Source organism: Prunus avium, chromosome 5, assembly GCF_965620075.1.
Source record: "Prunus avium chromosome 5, drPruAviu1.hap1.1, whole genome shotgun sequence".
NCBI classification, from domain to species: Eukaryota; Viridiplantae; Streptophyta; class Magnoliopsida; order Rosales; family Rosaceae; genus Prunus; species Prunus avium.
In genome coordinates this window covers 27,165,026-27,184,594 of record NC_142288.1, presented here as the reverse complement: position 1 = coordinate 27,184,594, position 19,569 = coordinate 27,165,026, and the positions used below count along the sequence as shown (strand labels likewise).

The 19,569-nt window shown below is 39.8% G+C and overlaps 3 protein-coding genes across 10 annotated transcripts; 2 read left to right on the top strand and 1 right to left on the bottom strand.

Annotated features, from left to right (window-relative positions):
- The first annotated feature begins 926 nt into the window (after nucleotides 1-926).
- LOC110752080 (uncharacterized) lies at nucleotides 927-9,592 on the top strand. Of its 2 annotated transcripts, none has more exons than XM_021952669.2 (15): nucleotides 927-3,931; nucleotides 4,022-4,150; nucleotides 4,235-4,426; nucleotides 4,534-4,583; nucleotides 4,696-5,008; nucleotides 5,183-5,327; nucleotides 5,407-5,625; nucleotides 6,290-6,385; nucleotides 6,792-6,988; nucleotides 7,094-7,309; nucleotides 7,439-7,714; nucleotides 7,835-7,988; nucleotides 8,091-8,224; nucleotides 8,587-8,673; nucleotides 8,756-9,592. In XM_021952669.2, exons 1-15 carry the CDS (start codon nucleotides 1,265-1,267, stop codon nucleotides 8,840-8,842), a joined length of 4,962 nt encoding a protein of 1,653 aa, XP_021808361.2. In that variant the 5' UTR covers nucleotides 927-1,264; the 3' UTR covers nucleotides 8,843-9,592. The 2 variants fall into 2 exon arrangements, with proteins under 2 accessions (XP_021808361.2, XP_088109577.1); XM_088253451.1 differs by having other exon boundaries at nucleotides 5,171-5,327.
- A 413-nt stretch (nucleotides 9,593-10,005) lies between these two features.
- On the top strand, nucleotides 10,006-11,403 carry LOC110752082 (LOB domain-containing protein 27-like). The gene is made up of 2 exons (XM_021952674.2): nucleotides 10,006-11,086; nucleotides 11,199-11,403. Exons 1-2 carry the CDS (start codon nucleotides 10,107-10,109, stop codon nucleotides 11,296-11,298), a joined length of 1,080 nt encoding a protein of 359 aa, XP_021808366.1. The 5' UTR covers nucleotides 10,006-10,106; the 3' UTR covers nucleotides 11,299-11,403.
- Nucleotides 11,404-11,548: 145 nt separating this feature from the next.
- LOC110752081 (zinc ion binding protein) lies at nucleotides 11,549-18,097 on the bottom strand. 7 transcript variants are annotated; one of them, XM_088253452.1, is made up of 12 exons: nucleotides 17,661-18,097; nucleotides 17,249-17,467; nucleotides 16,893-17,087; nucleotides 16,468-16,817; nucleotides 16,143-16,374; nucleotides 14,268-15,940; nucleotides 13,617-13,826; nucleotides 13,378-13,515; nucleotides 12,476-12,710; nucleotides 12,323-12,382; nucleotides 11,948-12,019; nucleotides 11,549-11,816 (listed from the first exon to the last, which is right to left on the bottom strand). In XM_088253452.1, exons 1-12 carry the CDS (start codon nucleotides 17,958-17,960, stop codon nucleotides 11,685-11,687), a joined length of 3,816 nt encoding a protein of 1,271 aa, XP_088109578.1. In that variant the 5' UTR covers nucleotides 17,961-18,097; the 3' UTR covers nucleotides 11,549-11,684. The 7 variants fall into 7 exon arrangements, 5 of the variants coding, with proteins under 5 accessions (XP_088109578.1, XP_088109580.1, XP_088109579.1 ...); XM_088253454.1 differs by having other exon boundaries at nucleotides 12,476-12,587; XM_088253453.1 differs by having other exon boundaries at nucleotides 16,143-16,371.
- Nucleotides 18,098-19,569: the final 1,472 nt, after the last annotated feature.

The window sequence follows — 19,569 nt, the reverse complement described above, 5'->3', positions numbered from 1 at the left end:
TCATTTGTGAGTGTGAAGAAATTATCTGTAACTTGCTGTTGTGTTTGTTGGAGAAGATAACCAAAATACTTCCTAAGGCTTTGCTGCCCTTTCGAAGCATTTTGGGGCTTAATTTTCGAACTCAAACAAAGGGGACAATTTCATCAGCCCAGCCCACTCGCTGCCGGAAGGAAAAAGCCCCTACACATTGCATGGTAAGATACATGAGTGACTTAGTACAACATAGAGTTCCTATGAGGTTCAAAATTTTCACTATCTTCATCATCTCTATGTGTAGAGTAAGTATATTGTGAAGAGTAGTCATTCTCATCTCATGTGAAAATTTGTTTCTTGCAAAAAGAATTCAAAACAAAACCATGTATATATATAAATATTTTAGCATATTTTCACAAAAACATAAGTGATATGGTGATTAAGGTGTTGAAGAAGTAAAATGGGAGGGGTTCGAATCCCTAAAGACGTTATAAATATAGATATTTATAAAAATACCAAATCCTAGACATGTATTTATAAAAATACCCAAGTACTATTTAAACATAGAAACATACCCAAAATGGGTTTTGGGTATGTGTGTAATGATGGATTTTGGGTATGTGTAATAATGAGTTTTTGGTATGTTTATAAATGGGTTTTGAGTGTGTGTAATGATGAGTTTTGGGTACGTTTATAAAGTGTTTTGGGTGTTGGGTATTTTTATAATTTCAGCCCCCATTTTGGGTCCTTATAAATATTACATGCCGAAAATATAATCACAAAATGCTTTATGGCAGATGCTTCTCTAGAAAGTGCTTCCATGGCCTAAAAACACTTCTAAACTTTTCTACTAAACGTTGTTAGAAACACTTTTGGTTGTAAAAAAGTGCTTTTAACTCTTCTATGCGCAACAGGGGAGGCATAAACCTTAATGTGCGTTTTAGCTTAATTATTAAATTCCTCATCAAACACCTCAAGCCCCTGTTCCATGGGCACTGGTACTAGTAGTAGTAGGTAGTGTGTCTGTCTGTCTTTCTGTCTTTCTCGCTCCCTCTCCACCTCTCTGGATATCACCTCCGATCACCAATCGCCTCCGTGCCCTTGTAAAATTCCAATTATACCCCCAACATCGTCCCCCCCAGTAAGTACCCCTCTCCCTCTTTCTCTGTCTAAAACTTTCTCCCTCTATACGTACACACATATATATATATATATATATGATAGATATAAAGATAATATATATAAAATTTTATATATATGCATGTGAGTTGGATTGATAGAGAGTTGATATATGGGGCATAAGAAGCGAAACGCGGCTCCGCGACCCAAACAGTCGCCGGCGGCGGTGCAGCCACTAGCGGGGGAGGGAGACGCCGTCGTTTCGGTCCCAGCCGATACTACTCTCGCTCTGGTCGAAGCAGACTCGAATGATGCCCTATCGATTAAGATCGAATCCTCGCCGCCGATCGAATCGGACGGCTCGTCTTACTCGGCGGCGAAGCTCGAATGCGAGCGGGCCCTTACGGCTCTGCGGCGCGGGAACCACACCAAGGCCTTGCGGCTCATGAAGGAGTCGTGCCAGCGCTACGAGAACTCGGCTCACTCGGCTCTGATTCACCGAGTCCAGGGCACTGTGTGCGTCAAGGTTGCTGCGATTATCGACGACCCCAATGCGAAGCAGCGGCATTTGAGGAACGCGATCGACTCCGCGCGCCGAGCCGTTGAGCTGTCGCCGAACTCGATCGAGTTCTCGCACTTCTACGCCAATTTGCTCTACGAGGCCGCCAACGACGGGAAAGAGTATGAGGAAGTGGTGACCGAGTGCGAGCGAGCGCTGGCGATCGAGAAGCCCGTCGATCCTGCGAAGGAGAGTTTGCAGGAGGAGAGCCAGCAGAAGATATCGACGACGGAGGCACGGATTGGGCACGTGCATAATGAGCTGAGGCAGCTGATTCAGAAGTCGAATATCGCCTCAATTTCGACTTGGATGAAGAATTTGGGCAACGGGGAAGAGAAGTTTCGGTTAATTCCAATTCGGAGGGTCACTGAGGACCCAATGGAGGTGAGGTTGGTGCAAACCAGGCGGCCAAATGAGATTAAAAAGGCGACTAAGACGCCTGAGGAGAGAAGGAAAGAGATTGAAGTTCGTGTAGCAGCTGCGAGGCTTTTGCAGCAGAAGTCTGAGGTGCCCCAATTGGGGAATGATGGTGAGAAGAGTGATAGGGGATTGGATTCGTCCTCCGGGTCTAGCCAGAGAGGTAGTGAGCGAAGGAAGTTTGGGAATTTGAGGAAAAATGGGTCCTCTGCGGAGAGGAAAGATTGGGTTAGGTTGTATTGGAAATCAATGAGTATTGATATGAAGAAAGAGTTACTTAGGATTAGAGTTAGTGATCTTAAGGCAAAGTTTAGTTCGTCTAAGGATGGTTTGGCGAATGAGGTTTTATCCGAAGCATTAGCATTTGCGGAGAGTAATAGGAGTTGGAAGTTCTGGGTTTGTTGTAGATGTAATGAGAAGTTCGTGGATTCCGAGTCCCATATGCACCATGTTGTGCAAGAGCATATGGGAAATCTTATGCCAAAAATGCAGTCAGTTTTGCCTCAAAATGTTGACAATGAATGGATTGAGATGCTGCTTAATTGTTCTTGGAAACCGTTGGATGTGTCGGCCGCAGTTGGAATGCTTAGGGATCAAAGAAAATGCAAGGACCCTGAGGTTGTTGAGGATTTCTACTCGGGGATTCATACCAAGGACTGCGATGAGTGCTTCAAAGATGCGTGGGATTCTTCACCTGAGAAGGAAGTTCTTGGGGACAGTCCTAGTGACTGTACTATTGAGGGCAATAACCAAGAGAAAATTGCCCATGTTGAGTTTGGAGAATGTGAGGACAATGGGTCGATTGCTTATTCTTCTGTTGCTAATGGTTGGCCAATATCTGATGATTCGGAGCGCACAAAGCTACTTGAAAGAATTCATGCCTCATTTGAGGTGCTTATCAGGCACAAGTATCTTGCTGCAAGCCATCTTAACAGGGTGATACAATTTACAATGGATGAGCTCCAGGCTTCTGGTTCTCAGCTTCTTAACCATGGTGTAGAGCAAACACCTATGTGCATTTGCTTTTTAGGAGCTAACCAACTCAGGAAAATCCTCAAATTCTTGCAGGACTTGTCCAATGCTTGTGGTTTAGGTAGATATTCTGAGAAAAGTAGCAGTCCTATGGATGATGTGAATAACACGAATCAGGGTGTGGAGATTAAAGAAAGGATTGTTCTCAACGGAGATGCATCCTGCCTCCTTTTGGATGAGTGTCTATTGTCATCTGAATGTACATGTGGTGCTGGTCATCATACTGTTACTGATGCTGCTCCTGCTGCTGTTGGTAATGGAAATGGGGTTCTTCCTGATTCCGATGCTCTGCTGTCCTGGATATTTGCAGGTCCAACTAGTGGGGAACAATTGACATCATGGGTACGTACGAAAGAAGAGAAAACACAACAAGGGATGGAAATCCTTCAGATGCTTGAAAAGGAGTTTTACCACCTGCAGTCACTTTGTGAGAGAAAATGTGAGCATTTAAGCTATGAAGAAGCATTACAGGCAGTGGAAGATCTTTGTGTTGAAGAAGGTAAGAAGAGGGAAAATGTCTCAGACTTTTCCCATCGAAGCTTTGAATCTGTTTTAAGGAAGAGAAGAGAAGAGCTTCTTGAGAGAGAGAATGATGTGATGTTCCTCAGCAGTAGGATTGAGTTAGATGCCATATCAAATGTTTTAAAAGAATCTGAACACCTAAATATTAATCAGTTCGGATATGAGGAAACTTATGGTGGCGTGACTTCTCAGTTATGTGACTTGGAATCTGGGGAAGATGATGATTGGAGAGCCAAGGATTATGTGCATCAGGTGGACACTTGTGTAGAAGTTGCAATCCAGAGACAGAAAGAACAGTTATATGTAGAGGTCAGTTGGTAGACTATAAATTGGCTTACCTTTTGATTGAAATAATGATATAGATCGTTGTCATTTTACCTCAGTTGTTTTGTCATGCAGCTTAGCACAATAGATGCAAGGATTATGCGAAATGTTACTGGAATGCAGCAATTAGAAATTAAGCTTGAACCTGTTTCTGCTCATGATTATCGGTCGATACTGTTGCCTCTTGTGAAGTCATACCTGCGGGTATATATTAAAGAAGTTGAATTTGTGCCACATTTAGTGTTTCTGAATTTAACTGTATGTATTCTTGTTTTTCTCTACCTATAGGCACATTTGGAGGATCTGGCTGAGAGAGATGCCACAGAAAAGTCTGATGCTGCAAGAGAAGCATTTTTAGCAGAACTTGCACTTGATTCTAAGAAAGCTGTCAGAGGAGGAAATGATAGTTTGAGACATACGCAGGAGAAAACAAAGGATAAGAAGAAGAACAAGGAGTATAAGAAAGCAAAAGATTCTAAGGTTTTAATTGTGTTTTCTGGTTGTCGTTTTCTTTGTAGTGGTCAATATATAGGTTACAAATTCATTAGGATATCCTGATATCCAACCTTCTTTTTTCACATCTGCAGGTTAATGGTGTTTCGGACGAGCACATGCATCACGATGAGACTTCTGAACTGTAAGTCTCCTTGCTCCTAACATGCATCACTATAAAGCTATCCATTCATTATGATTGCTTACGCTGGGTATAGTTTATTTCTAATGTACATTTGATGTGTTTCTTGGTGCAGTTCGTTTCCAGTTGCATCTGATGGTGACCTTCTGGATTCTGAGATTATTGTTTCTGTGAATGGCGATGACTTGAAACAACTGGAAGAGGAATCTAAACGAAGAATTGAACTTGAAGCAGAGGAAAGAAAGCTTGAAGAAACTTTAGAATATCAAAGACAAATTGAGAAGGAAGCTAAGCAGAAGCACCTTGCTGAGCAAAATAAGAAATCTACTCAAATGCATGCAGAGAAGGTGGCAGAGGGGACTCATGATGTTAAATTGGAGCCTTGTGCTAATGAAGATGTGCATGAGCGATTTAAGCTTTCTATGCAGGTAATCATTGTTAGGTTGTGCCTGTTCGTATGTGTTTTCTTCTCTCTAGATTTATTTCCATCAATATTTGGTACATCAAACTGGATACTGAAGATATTTGAAGAGGAATTCCAAGCTGTCTAATTTAGAGGATATTTATAAAAGTAATAAACTTCATGAAAGTGTACTTTCCAGGAGCAATTGGCACAGAAGACTGGATTCTCAAACAATGTCGAAGGCATTCCTGTTAAGATGGCAAATGGTTCTGCAGTGCCAGTAAAATCTTCTATCGTTGGTGCTCAAATGATTAGTGGTGCACATCAAGCTAAAGTTAACCAAGGTTGGTGTAGGATTCCTTGGATGAGGCTGGGGTTAATTTAATAATAGGAGATGTTTTCATTGTGTATCTTATTGAACAGGCCTACCTAATGGAGGAATTCTAGAGGAGGATGGTTATTTGACTTCTGATCGAAGAACAGGAAGGAAAAATCGAAGGCAGAGGAGTTCCACAAAGGTGCCTGATGGAAAGTCTCAAGCCCTGTTATCTGAAAAGGAAAATGTTGATGTTGGGAGGTCAACTGTTGAGGGTCACTTGAGAGAACAAAGTACATCACATGACAGTCTCCTTGCAGACAGCAGTAAGTTTACACATCCTCCATGAGCATTTTTGTTTGAATAATATAAATGGTGTTTGGGTGCTTTTTTTTCTTCTGTTTTTTTGGGGGTGGGTGGGGGAGGTGTATTTTTTTTTGGTCCATTGTTAATATTCCAGCTGCTGTTTTAGTCAAACTGAATATATGATAGTCTAGAAGAGTGTATTTGGCTGGATCTAAACACTTAAGTGTTGATTTTAGCATAGAGCGTTTGATAAGCTCCTTTTGACAGTATGATGGACAGTGTCGACATTAGTTGCTCTGTCATTGTTTGCTTGGTGGCTGGGCAATTTTACCCGCTCATAATCTCATTTATAGCAAATGGAAAATTATTTTTGGTAATACTTTTACAAAAAGATTTTTCTTATGTAGTATGAATCTCTTTCTACTTGCCTGTCCAAGTGTTCTCTTGTAGTTTATTATAAATTTAGAATTTTATATCTGCTTAATGATTCTTCCTATGGTCTCATTAGCATGAAGTTCATCCCCTTTTATTTGAACACCCATCTTTATTTTTCAATGTTACTCTCATTCTTTGTTGGCATTTTGCTACAAGATGTGCATTACATGTGTCATCCATTTTTTGGAATTTGGAATTAATATGACCATGACTTTTGCCAAGTGAAAACCGGTTATACTGTTTTGGCAGACAGTGGAACAAATGAACTGAGACAGCAACGAGCAGAGGAAGATGATGAAGAAAGGTTCCAAGCTGACCTTAAAAAGGCTGTACGTCAAAGCCTTGGTAAAATTATTCTCTCATTTATTTGGAATTCTCTTTGTTATGTTATTTATGCCTTAATAGACAGGCTTCTGGACTAGTTTAGGCCCTGGTCTGTCTATGCTGTGATAAACATGAACTGAGAAATACGCTAAATGCAGTCTATATAGGCACTGGTCTGTCTATTCTCTTTGTCTATGCTGTGATCGACCATTTGAGTCATTAGTCTTATCTATATAATAAATGTGCGTTTAATGCAGTCTGACCTAGACGTTATGAGACTGATTGAGAAATATGCTAAACCTTGCCAAATTGTATTGCTACTAGCCGTCTCACTAATGCATTTCTCCCAATAAATGAGGCTCTGAGCACTTGCTACTATGATGTATGTGGTATGTGCAACTGCCTAACCTTTTAACTCATTTCTCAGACACATTCCAAGAACATCAGAAGTTGCCCATAGTCTCAAATTCGAGGATGCTTAAAAGGATATCTACAGAAGTAGATGGTGGTGCTGTTTTACATAATGACATCACAAATGAAAATGCGAGTGAAACCAATATATTTGGTACAGGTTTAAAGAATGAAGTTGGTGAATACAACTGCTTTCTGAATGTTATTATACAGGTTTGCGCTGTCTAATTTATGTTCTTCGTTCAGTTGTCGTTGTATTTCATTTTTCCTGAGCATCTTACTGATATTGAAACATTGCCTTTTATTTTATCATTTCAGTCCTTGTGGCATATTAGACTATTTCGAGATGAGTTCCTACGAAGATCAACATCAGAGCATGTGCATGTGGGGGATCCTTGTGTTGTCTGTGCATTGTATGAAATCTTTACTGCCTTGACCAATGCATCTGCAGATATGCGAAGAGAAGCAGTTGCCCCTACTTCTTTGAGAATAGCTTTAAGCAACCTGTATCCAGAAAGTAATTTCTTCCAGGAGGTATTTTTGGAGAACTTGATTGCATCCCTTGCCTCGCAAACAACTTTTATATTTATTCTGAAGTCATCACTGGCTCATAAATTTATCTTTATTTTTAAAGTTGGGACTAATATAATAGAAACTATACAGGCTCAGATGAATGATGCTTCTGAAGTTTTGGTGGTGATATTCGAGTGTCTTCACCGGGCATTTACACCTGGTTCAAGTGTTTCTGATGCTGAATCGGTGGAGAGTAGTTGTCCGGGATCTTGGGATTGTTCAAACAATGCTTGTATAGTGCATTCCATCTTTGGCATGGACATTTTTGAACGAATGAATTGCTACAATTGTGGTTTGGAGTCCAGACATCTCAAGTACACTTCATTCTTCCATAACATAAATGCAAGTGCTCTCCGAACAATGAAGGTATCACTTTGGAACTTTCGTGATCCTGATGTTTAAATTTTTTTAGTTAAGCAACTTATTTCTGTTTTTGGCATGTTAACTGATTGCTCCCATTTCTCTTTATCGTTCTTTGCTATTCAGGTTATGTGTGCAGAAAGCTCCTATGACGAGCTTTTAAATCTTGTGGAGATGAATCATCAGTTAGCCTGTGATCCTGATCCTAAGGCTGGTGGCTGTGGGAAGCTCAACTATATCCATCACATTCTCTCAACCCCACCACATGTATTCACAACAGGTGACTTGAAGAGTTGTGGGGAGAATCTTCGGTTATGTTTGTAAAGAGGAAATTGGATTTCCATTTAAACTAATATATGTATATTTATATTTGGTCATGCAGTTCTGGGTTGGCAGAAGACATGCGAGAGTGCTGATGATATAACAGCAACATTGGCAGCTCTTAATACTGAGATAGATATCAGTGTCCTTTATCGTGGCCTGGATCCAAAGAGCACGCATAACTTGGTTTCTGTGGTATGCATATTTAAATAATAACCCTCAATGTTGTTGTCATGCAGATATTAGCGTTCTATTTCCCAAACTTCTGTTGCGTAATTTTCCTCTGATTTTGAAATAGGAAAGTTGAGTTTGGTTGAAGGTTGAAGGCTTAACTTTCTTAACCATAGACTTAGGTTTATGCGGCTGCTTTTATTTATTTGTTTTCTATTTGGAGTTGTGAATCTCATGATATCTCCAAAATCTTGTCTGATTGAAAACGCTCCTTTGTTATCCCTGCATAACTTTTGAATATCATATTGAATTTGCTTTGACAAGAACTTTTGTAGATACCGGTTTTCTTAATTTTTTGTTACCTCATATCCGTTGTTTACTTTCAGGTTTGCTACTATGGTCAACATTATCATTGCTTTGCCTATAGTCATGACCGTGAATGCTGGATTATGTACGATGATAAAACTGTCAAGGTAAATTCACCTCCTAGTGTAAAAATAATGCCTTCTTTTGCTCTTCTTTCGCCCTTTGTTATAATTTGTGTCTGATGTCTAGGTGATTGGTGGCTGGGCTGATGTTCTTACAATGTGTGAAAAAGGGCATTTGCAACCACAAGTTCTTTTCTTTGAAGCTGTAAACTAGGCTTTTTGTGGATCTCATTACGTTCTTAGACTTCACAAGAGAGCATTGGTGTTGTAAGTGACTTCACATTCGTTCATCATCTATGGCGAGGAACCAATCATAGTAATGAATTCCTCTGTACCCTGCCGGTTAGACAGTAAAGTTCACAACGTCTTAGATATTTCAGTTGAAGTCCAGAGTTCTGATATAGAATTAACAGTTTTGTGATATAATGAAGAATTTTTGTGGGAGCAACTGGTCCTTGAGGAAGAACCGTGTATCTAGAAGAGAGTTTCAGCATAAGCAGGCAATTGAGGAGCCAAAAAGTGTAAGGTTGTTCTATGTTTACCACCAATAACTTTTCAACATAATCAGGTCACCTGTTCCTGCAATTTTCCTTTTAAGGTGGATTTGTTGATGATGAAGAAGAAGAAGGCATAACAACTAAGTTGTCTGGCATTTAAGGAGCTTATAAACTGCCATTTTCCATAATGGCATTGATTGCCAGTTGTTTCTCAGAGCATGTAACAGTTGTAACGGGGGAATTATAGGTTTTGCAAATCGAAGTCTTTGCTAGACGTTTTCTATTTTTTATATTATATTTCCCCCAAATTTTGATAAAAAAGGTTTTGTATGTATAGATAACCCTATTCCCCCACCCCCCTTTGGGTCTTCCAACTTCAGCTTAAAGTAGATTTGTTGCTGCATCTTGATACTACAATTGGGTTCAATTAATGAAGATCTTCTATTGCCCTTTCTCCTCTCCATAAATTTTTCTTGTATAATTTATCATTTCAAAGTGTGAGTGAGTTAACTGGTTTTGCTCTACATTACCATTTTGGCACGTGTTACACATTCCAAGTGAACACTCATGTGATATGTAGTCATAAGAAGGATGATAAACTTCACCCAATAGTTACTTATACAAGCGATAACCTAAATTACTCAACCTACGGAAATAGGGATTTGAATTTGAATGCAAGGGGAATGACTCACTGCATTGGCCAATTGACTTAACCTACAACAACTTTGCCCAATCAAAAATTCAAAAAGTAAATTAGAATTTAGAATTGGGAAGCCATGTCATGCTCATGCAGAGACGGGTCAGTGTGAAGTAGCTATGACCATAAAAGTGTCCCGAAACTTTAGGACTCTTCTCTCCAACGGTCATACACAGAGAGAGACTTCCCCGTCTATTTCGCTTCCTCTTCAAACTTTTCTTTTACTCAGTCTCTTCTACTTCCAGTAAATACGCACATTATCAGACCTTTTCAGATCCCAAAAAATGTCTCCCATATCACTTCCAACGATCTCCTCCTTCACCTTCTTCTTCTTCCTCCTCCTCCTCATTCTTGTTCAACTCATTGCCACTCTTCTTCTTCTCAAACGCAGCTCCAATTGCTTTCTGGGTTTTTCCTTCTCTCGTCTGCCACATTGGTTCCAATCCTTGTTTTCTCCAAACATGACCCTTAAGGGTGCCACTAACTCGGCCTGTGCTGCGTGCAAATACCAAAGAAGAAAGTGCACCCCCGAGTGCCCTTTGGCCCCTTTTTTCCCAGCAGACCAACCCAAAATGTTCCAAAACGCACACAAGCTATTTGGAGTTAGCAACATCGTGAAAATACTTAAAAACGTGGACCCTGAAATGAAGTTTGAGGCCATGAGGTCCATAATTTACCAGGCCAATGTTCGTGACAAGTTTCCGGTTTACGGCTGTTGGGAGGTGATTTGGCATCTACAATACCAACTTCTGCTGGCAGAGGAAGAGCTTCAAGCTGTTCAAGCCCAGCTTGCAATGTACAGGCAACATCACCACCACCAGCATCAGATTTCATCTGTGCCTGAATATGTAACCTCACAATTAGAACTGGGCATGGCTCCACCTAATAATTCTCTCCCTCTTTTCAATCACAACCCACAGCCTTACAATAATAATAACAATAATGCCATGCCTGCTTTGCCTGTAACACAACACCACCATCAACAGCAGTCTTACTCTAACAGCAGTGATGCTGCTTATAGCTCTGCTTATATTGACTCTAAGGATAACAATGCCGCAAATCCTTTGTGGGTTTCAAATCCTTGTACCACTAACAACAACAGCAACAATAACAATTCAGAGACAATTCAATCCCAACTGGGAGTTCTTCAGCCACTCTCTCTCCAACCAGATGTTGTTCAAGATTATGATGAGCTGCATCCCTTTTTCGACACCATCGACGACAGACAGTCCTACATTGATTCTAAAGCGGCTTACGAGTCAAGGTACATTTCTTTTATAATCACTTTGGTTATGTAATGTAATGCACTAAATGATTGTGATTAAGGTTCTGGTTCATTGTTTTGTTCTCTTCATGATGCAACATTTTACTTGCAGCTCCGAAGAATCGTTTAAGGACACGACACAATCGATGGAGCATGTGGAGAACGCATTGAAGAATGCTGCATCATGCTTTAGTCTTACCAGCGTCAACTGATCAGTAAGCTTTAGATGAAGTAGTGTGGTTGTTATTCTTCTTCTGCTACTTTATTTTCTTACATCTTGAATTGATAATTCACACGGGAACACCAACAATTTTGTTTTGTTTTTTTAATAAAAATCCACAATACTGAGCTTTTTTTTTCTTTGTATAGAACTTTGGCTTTCAATGTTTCACAACTGAGTTTATAATCGACTATTTGTTTATTTGAATAACATTTTCTATCTCCAGATAACTGTGCGCAGTGTTTTAACTTAATGAACTAACTATAGCATATTAAAATAATTTACAACATTATGAAATTAAGATCTCAAAATGAGGGAGCTTAATATACATATTCATAAGTGTTGAAATTTGATTTCTTTACATATAAAGTAGCTTCATCATCTATTGTGTCGAATTGAGTCACAGAATCCTGGTGTTGTATGAACCACAAGAGGAGCACTTGTGGTAAAGCCAATGGAAGGGAGCAGTTCCTTTCTTCTCACAATCATTGCAAAGTATGACCTACAATTCTTTTGACAGTCAATTAACATATATATATATATATATATATATATATATATATATATATATATATATATCTATGTCTGGAAGCATTAGAAGCTCTTGAGAGAGTATGATGAGGAAAAATGGGGTGACAAACCTGAGTTTGGCCAGAGTACTCATTTGGAGTTTTTTCTTCAGCCAAAAATGCATCCAACATTTTAAAATACACCTGCAAAATGGTTCAAGGGCCGTGAGACGTCACACAACTCAGTTGGATACAATTCAACATATCAAGCAATTGGATGAACTGAATCCGCTGAAGAAAGTTTCTTAGTTTATAGCTTAAGCTCAAGACAATATCTTAACAGTAAGTTTACATTTTATTCACTCAGAGAATCCATTGTTTTTCGAAGTTTCTAATCGTAAGTTTAATTCTTTTTTTAAAATAGTGTATTGTTTGCAGCAATATAAATTCTAACAAATTATAAGTAAATAAAATGCAAAAGACTAGAGAAAATATTTGGTAACTGACCTGCATGTCCCCAAGTGACTTGCCACAGATTGGGCAGGTATAATTAGTGCAGGTGTAGGCCTAGAAGCAGCATCAGAAGTACCAGTAGTAAAGAAGTCTGAATATATGCAAAATCTCCAAGTAGAAAAGCGAGAAATTATGAAAGGCAAATACCTCAAAACATGTTGAGTGCATCAAATGACCACATGGAAGGGACTTTACTGGCAAGGTGGATGTGAAGATGTCCTCATTGCAAATAGGGCAGTTATCCATGAATAATTTCTCTCTGCATGTGTGCTTCATTAGCAAACGGGACATACAAGCATTACAAGTCATGCAATGGAAGTAGTCAATACCCAATCCCTTTCCAAGTCGGCACAAGTTACAATAAGGGCAATGGTAGATAACCCTGTTAAACAGCTTCTTCGTTAGAACCATAAAACATCTGGTAGTGGTGAATCTAATAGTAAAATAGCTAATTGGCATGGCAAGGTAGCATTAAATTTATCCCAAATCACTCACTGCCGTCGTACAAAATGGGGGAAGAGCAGGACCCCATTCTAATCACTAGAGAATTTTAGCAGATAGAGGCGGCCAGAAGTGCTTAATTCCTTACAGTACAGATCAATCCAGTCATTGTGGTGACTAGACCAGAGAACTAAGATTGCCTGCATAATGATGTAATGAGATTATAGATTATACTCTACACTTCCAAACATGTGTTCTACACCAGGGTAGCTACTGACTGTTGACAAGGTCATAAGTTGTTCCATTTAAGAAATAGGTAACTGGAGGTGGCAAGTTGCCTAGCAGATTTCAGAGCCTCGACCATCTTAACCATCTTAATTTTAAGTCAAGAATACTCCTCTGGTCAGCTTAGTATCTGCTTCCTACTATGATTTCTATATCCTTTTCATTTTCTGAGGCAACAGAAGCAACAAAGAGGCTGGACTTTTGTTTCAGAGGGAAGGAGTTTAAGTGCTTGTTATGGTCAAACTTTTAAAGTCACCCATTTAACATGCTATTATCTTACAAGCAAAGAGCTAAAACAAAGCAGGCCAATCAGGATAAATTACCGTTCATCATCAAATATTTTGCAGATCCTGCAAAAGTATCTTGCCATGGAAATATTACTGCAGGATGCAGTTGAGCATGTGGACCCCACTGGCTGAATTTTCAAGCATTTCATGCACATCATCTCTGTTATAGATCTCCTGCATATGTATCACATAAGAATCAAAACTGAGAAGATAGAAAAAGAAAACTATAATCTTCACAGGCTAAATGCCTGAACTGTAACTCAGACTGTTGATACCTATCTATTGTATGATCAGCCATCTCATCATGGCAGCGTATGCAGGTATAAAGCTGGTTGCAACAGGCAGCAACAAGCTTACAGTTCCTCTTATAGTGTTTACAACCAAAGGTTAGTCCAAAAGGGTCCTGATAGGATGGATGCTGACCAGGAAATTCTTTCCCATTACTTGTGTCTCTTAATTCAGAGTGTTGTCTGACTATCCAACGGCTGAAACAATATAAATATTGAAAAGATTTCACTTTGGTCTATGTCATATTTTATGAACATGTAGAGACAAACAGACATGTTACAAAGTAAGAAAAAGCACACAAGTCTTAAGGACTTTTGTGATATCATATTTGTCAGATTTCTGATGTACAAAATACAAAATTATATAACTTTACTTCTTTGGTCCAACCTACTCCACTACCTCTTCTAATTTTACCTATAAGCTAGTTTTGTCAAGGTGATGTTATACTCAAATTACTTTTACTCATACCAAGGTAATTTTTCCTCTTATACTAGGAATAAACCATGTCAATAAAATACTCAGATTACTCTTACATATATAAAGGTATTTTGCCTCTTTCCTTCACAATAGATAGTATAATTTTCTCATAAACAAGGGAGAAAAATGATAAAGAAAGAAAAAAATGGGACGGGACCAACCTCATTAGCAGGTTCTGGATCATATGTGATTTCTTCTGAGGATCCAAGGAAGAGTCACGGGATATTTTTCTAATTGCAGCCTCCAGATCCTCTTGGCCTAGTGTCAGCAAGCACTCACAATACTTGGATTTCTGGCTTGCTTGAAAAAGTTGAACTGGATCATTGATTTGGTTTGTGGCATTTTCTACTTCTTGGCATCTCTTCTTGTCACCTTTAGCACAAGGTCTTACATATTCTGTATCAGTATAAATACACCGGTTGCTATCAGAATCCTTCGGCTTCTCATCCACATCACTATTTTCAAATGGCTTGGTATTAACGGCAGGGGAATCTTTGTCTGAACAATTGATACTTTTGTAACAGACACTTCCTTCCTGTTCACCTGATCCACACAGATAGGTACAGACAATCTCCAAGGGATCTGCAGTCAATGAAGGAGGAGGGACATTTGACTCCTCTACCACTTTAGCTGCATCATACCCCTCCCACCATTCTTTAAGCCACTCATCAAACATTGTGTTTCGTGTGACCTGGCGCCATAGAGACATCATGGCTTGCTGTTCTTCTGGTGTCAAAGACTCCATTAGCCAGGGTAGCATATCCTGCAATATTTTTGCTTCTGTTCTACCAAGTATGCATCCTACGATCTTTTCTTGCTCTTTAATGGAGAAACATTCTTTAAACAAGGGCCAAAGTTCAACTTCTTCACGATGAATATGTTCAGTCAGTAAGTAGCACATTGATTTGCACATATCATGAAGCCTCATGCACAGCTGATGGTGCTGCAGCATTTTCTGATCCACTGTGTTTGACTCAACCTTAGAAGCTGAAACATCCAATTGAGACATCTCATCTAAAATGAGGGATATCTTGTTAAAGTGTTCAACTTCCAGTTTGTGGTCCATTGTGTAAGAGTGGCTAATGTTTTGCAATTTTCCTTTTGCCTCCAAAGCTGGAAACGCAACCTCGTCCTCTGCTTCGCTATGAATTTGATATAAAAACTGTATAAGATGGAAGCGTCGGCAAAAATCTGTGAGAAAAGCAACATTTTCGGCCAACTGAGCTGAACCAAAGACAAGGTATTCCAAATCTTTCTTGAGAGCCTTGTGGAAAAAAAATATGAGATCTACTGGTTTTGGTTCATGGAGATCATAACCAAGAAGGTTTTCTCCACTAAGACTTTCAGGCAAGTGATGTGATGTTTTCATTGTTCCAGGGAAATATATGTGAATATTGGTTCCACTGGAGTATGGCATAGAATTCTTGCCCTTGTCAGACGAGATTGGTGCTATTAGCCGAGTGTTTGATCCCTCACAAGGTTGCACATTGGAACTTAAGGATGAGGATCCAGTAGTATCATAGAATTGCTTGGATAAGGAAGTGCACCTGCTCTTGAATATTTGCTGCAAGTCCTTTCGAAATTTTTCAACAGAGGTCTTACCAGAATGACCAATGCGGAACCACTCATGTAAGAGGGATGCAAATGATTTATTGACTAAAGAATCTCCCTGCTTCAAGCTGCTAAGGATGGACCTGGATTCGTCCTCAGATAAACAAGCTGAAAACCAAGTGGTCGTGCACTTTAGCAATCCAAGTGGCAGAATATGAAGGCTCACGTACAACAGTTGCTGCTGCATTTCATGGCTACAGTTCATCCTTACAATGGGAAATACCTGATAAAAACTGGAAAAGTGTTAATTTGCAACCAATGTGGAAAATATTTTCAGTAACATACTGATAGTAGAGTTAAGACATGTGATCAATAGAAATCATGGTAACCCTAAATTCCCTATATCATCGGAAAGAGAGCCTAGAATGCTGATAATATTTCTCTTCCTTGATTTAAAAGCATCTTCAATAATTTATGCAGCGTACCTTCGTCTCTTGGAAAGCAAAATGCTTGTTGATTCCCACCACAAAAGACTCCAGTTCCCAGCAAAGTTTCTCCACAAATTTGCATAAAGGTGTTCCATTTTCAGGAGTACAGTATAGCAACCTCTGCAAACCTTCGACATGTATTTCATTGGGAAATTGTTCACTGGAAGGGTAAAGACAGCTATTGAAAAGTTCATTTAACACAGGATGAAATAACTTCTCCAATGCACTGCTGCAGGTCAGAAAGTTTTTGGTGAAGAATCAATTACTGAACAAAAAATAAAAAAATATAAGCACATAAGGACACAGCAATTACATCAATTACCTGTAGAAAGCAAGGACATCAGCAAAGAACTTTAGCTGGACAACTATTGAATCAAGACTCAAAAAACTGCTTGAGCTTCTTAATTGGTAAAGCTCCTCCAGAATCTTTGTCAAATCTTTCATAATGGCAGCATGCCAAAGATGAAGGCCATCAACCGGATTGTATCCAACTTCAGAGTGGACGCAATTTGCCTTAATGCTACTCCTATTTTCTTCAAAAAACCTCTTAGGCGAATGAGACTTCAGTAATTTTTTCAAATCTGCAGATTCGCCAGTGTGTTGAGCTCCTCCAGCCTTATTGTTGGCCTCAAATGTGACTTGTTCATTGCTAGCAAGCCAAGAAAGTACTACCTTCACAAAGATTTAAGCTAGTAACTATCAAAAAGTTGATTCACACAAAGGTTAGAACTTTGGGTCAGAATCTACCTCTTGGAGTGATTTTTCGTCAGGTACAATTTCTTTTATGCAATGTATAACTTCTTCTTGTTCATCAGGTGGAAGAAAGGACATCATCCACGGAAGTAGATCCTCCAGCAGCACTAAAGGAATGCTACACATGAACTGCCACACAAGCGAGGCCTGTTCTTCCGCAGAGAATTGCTGGAGGATCAGAGGGAAAACCTGCATCCCATACACATAATTTATGTAGCGCAAAGCAAGCACCACAACCAGTTGATATATAACTACAGAACTATACAAAGACGATACAATCAAAATATCAATGGAAATACACGGTTACAAATGACATTTTGAATTTGGTTAAATAACCATTTTGGCTATACCTGTTCTTCTTCTTTCAGCATATGCTGGCAAATGAATGCCTGAAGCGTCCCGATGCAGAACACAAGTTCTTGAAATTGCTTCGAAATATTCCCACTTTCATCTAACAAAGCATCCAAGCGATTGAAAATTGAATCGAAGAGACCGTCTATGGTCCTATGTTCTAGTGAATATGTACTGGCTACATTTTTTGTTCGTCCATCTAGCGCTAAAAAAATAATCTGCCAACAACATTATGAAAATTTAAGTTTAAAACTCTAGTTAATAATGCATTGCAGCTTCAGATACTTTTTGTCACATTAATCAAGCAATTTACTAAAATACATTAGCTTAATTAGTTCATGAATTAAATTAATTATAATTATAATTTCTTTAAAAGAAAATTGATAGCCAATTGGAAAACTTTGAGCTGACCTCGTCCTCTGCAGAGCAGTGGTACTTATAAGCGAGCTTTAGGAACTCAAACCGCCGCAGAAGCTGCAGAACAAAGTCGCGGCCTTGGCGGTCACGTGAGGCACTCTCCAAGGCGGCCGATGCCACGTGGCGGAGATTTTCGAGCTCGGCTCGCAGCGCCTTGTGGAAGCAGACGAGAAAGAGGATCGGCGTGTGAACGAGCCTGACATGTGCGGCGGAGGAGGGGGAGGACGACGCCGGCTGAGTGTCGTTGATCGAAGGGGGGAGGAGGCATTGGGGAGAGTTGTCGTCGCCGCCCATCCACGGTGAGACGACGACGTCGTTTAAGCACCATGAAGGTTGAGAAAGAGAGAGGGAAGTTTGGCATTGCGAGGGTCAAGGGAATTTAACACACTAGTTTTCTAGGCTCTCTCTTTCTGTCTGTTCCCCAGCTAACCCACACATCAAATTCAAAACTATTTTTTTTAACTTATATTTTTTTTATATATTTCGAATCTTTTATTTTATGCATTTTACTTGCTGCCACGGCCGGTGATTACGACGTCGTACTGAAACCCCAACGCTGCCTACTGTTCCAACCCCAGGCGCTTCAACTGGAGCGTGGAGAGTGCGCAACGAAAACGGTTGTTTGGCCTTTTTTCGTCTTTGGAAAATACTTGCTTTCTAGCATAAATGGTTCGTTTTAGCATTTTTATGTCAAATTGTGATTTAAAAAAACAAGAAATATCTCCTTTCAAAAGAGGGCGGAAGCAGCTATGTTCGCCTTGTATGCCAACGTGGTTCTCCAACGGCACAAGAGCGCGTGGCTTTGACAGCCTCTCCCGCCAATTGTTTAATCCTTCCTGCCAATTGTTTAATAGTGATTAGATTAATTTAATCTTGTTTAATGTGGTTCAAGTTTGAATAATGGTACTAAAAGCCTAAAAGGGGTAGGGTCAGAAATCACCATGCAATGCGTTGGTTAAGTAGGAAGGAGGGCTTGTTCACGCCGTCCCGCTTTGCCTCCTTGTGCTTGTTCTGTCTTATTTTAATGTCGGTGAAGGAGCGAAACGGTGCGTTTGGTGCTGGACGATGCTGGAGACCTTGTCGTCAAGTGAGGCAGGTCAACCGTCGAAGCTCCTAATGTCCACAGTTAATCTTTGTCCAGTTGTGCACGTGCATTGGACCTTTGGCCGTGTGGTTTCCATGTGCCTGCACGTTCCTGCCTAAGCTTTTTGCGCCACGGTGACCTGGACTTTTCTCTAAATGAAAGGGCAAAATATAGATCTGTTGTTTCTCAATTTTGGGCCATAAGAAAGAATAATGATAACATGAAGCAACTCAAGTTGGACAAAATTATGAAGACTTTTGGGCTGGACTGGAGGGAGGAACGCCGAAATCATCGGACGTCGAACAAAAGCAAAATATTGTTATGCAAGCTTGAACTTGAACAGACAGCCCAATGCCGTACTGGGCCATAAGATATGACAAATTCATTGAACATTTTGGACCTCCTTTCGGTTCTCCGTGAGCGGGCCTGTTATTTGTATATTTATGATCTATCTGTTGATGCATGTAAAACCCACAATGATCCAGTGATCATGCTAGCTTCACAACGCACATCTCGAGCACTTGAATTTACAAAATCATGAGCAATAAACATGGTTGGATTTGTCCTCCATTTATTTTAACAATAGAAAACCATATTATAAACGTGAGATGATCCCAAAATCATGAGTGGGATTTGGAGTTGATTTTGTGGGTGGGTGTGTCTTAGTCTTTCCAAAAGTCAAAACATAGAGGTCACAGCCCAGCAAAGCTACCTCATTGATTGAAGTATTATTATTGTTATTAGGGCCCAATAAATGGTAAGCTAGCATGGCTAACACAGTACGACATGCGTGTTGTATCTAAATCTCGAGTCTTCAAT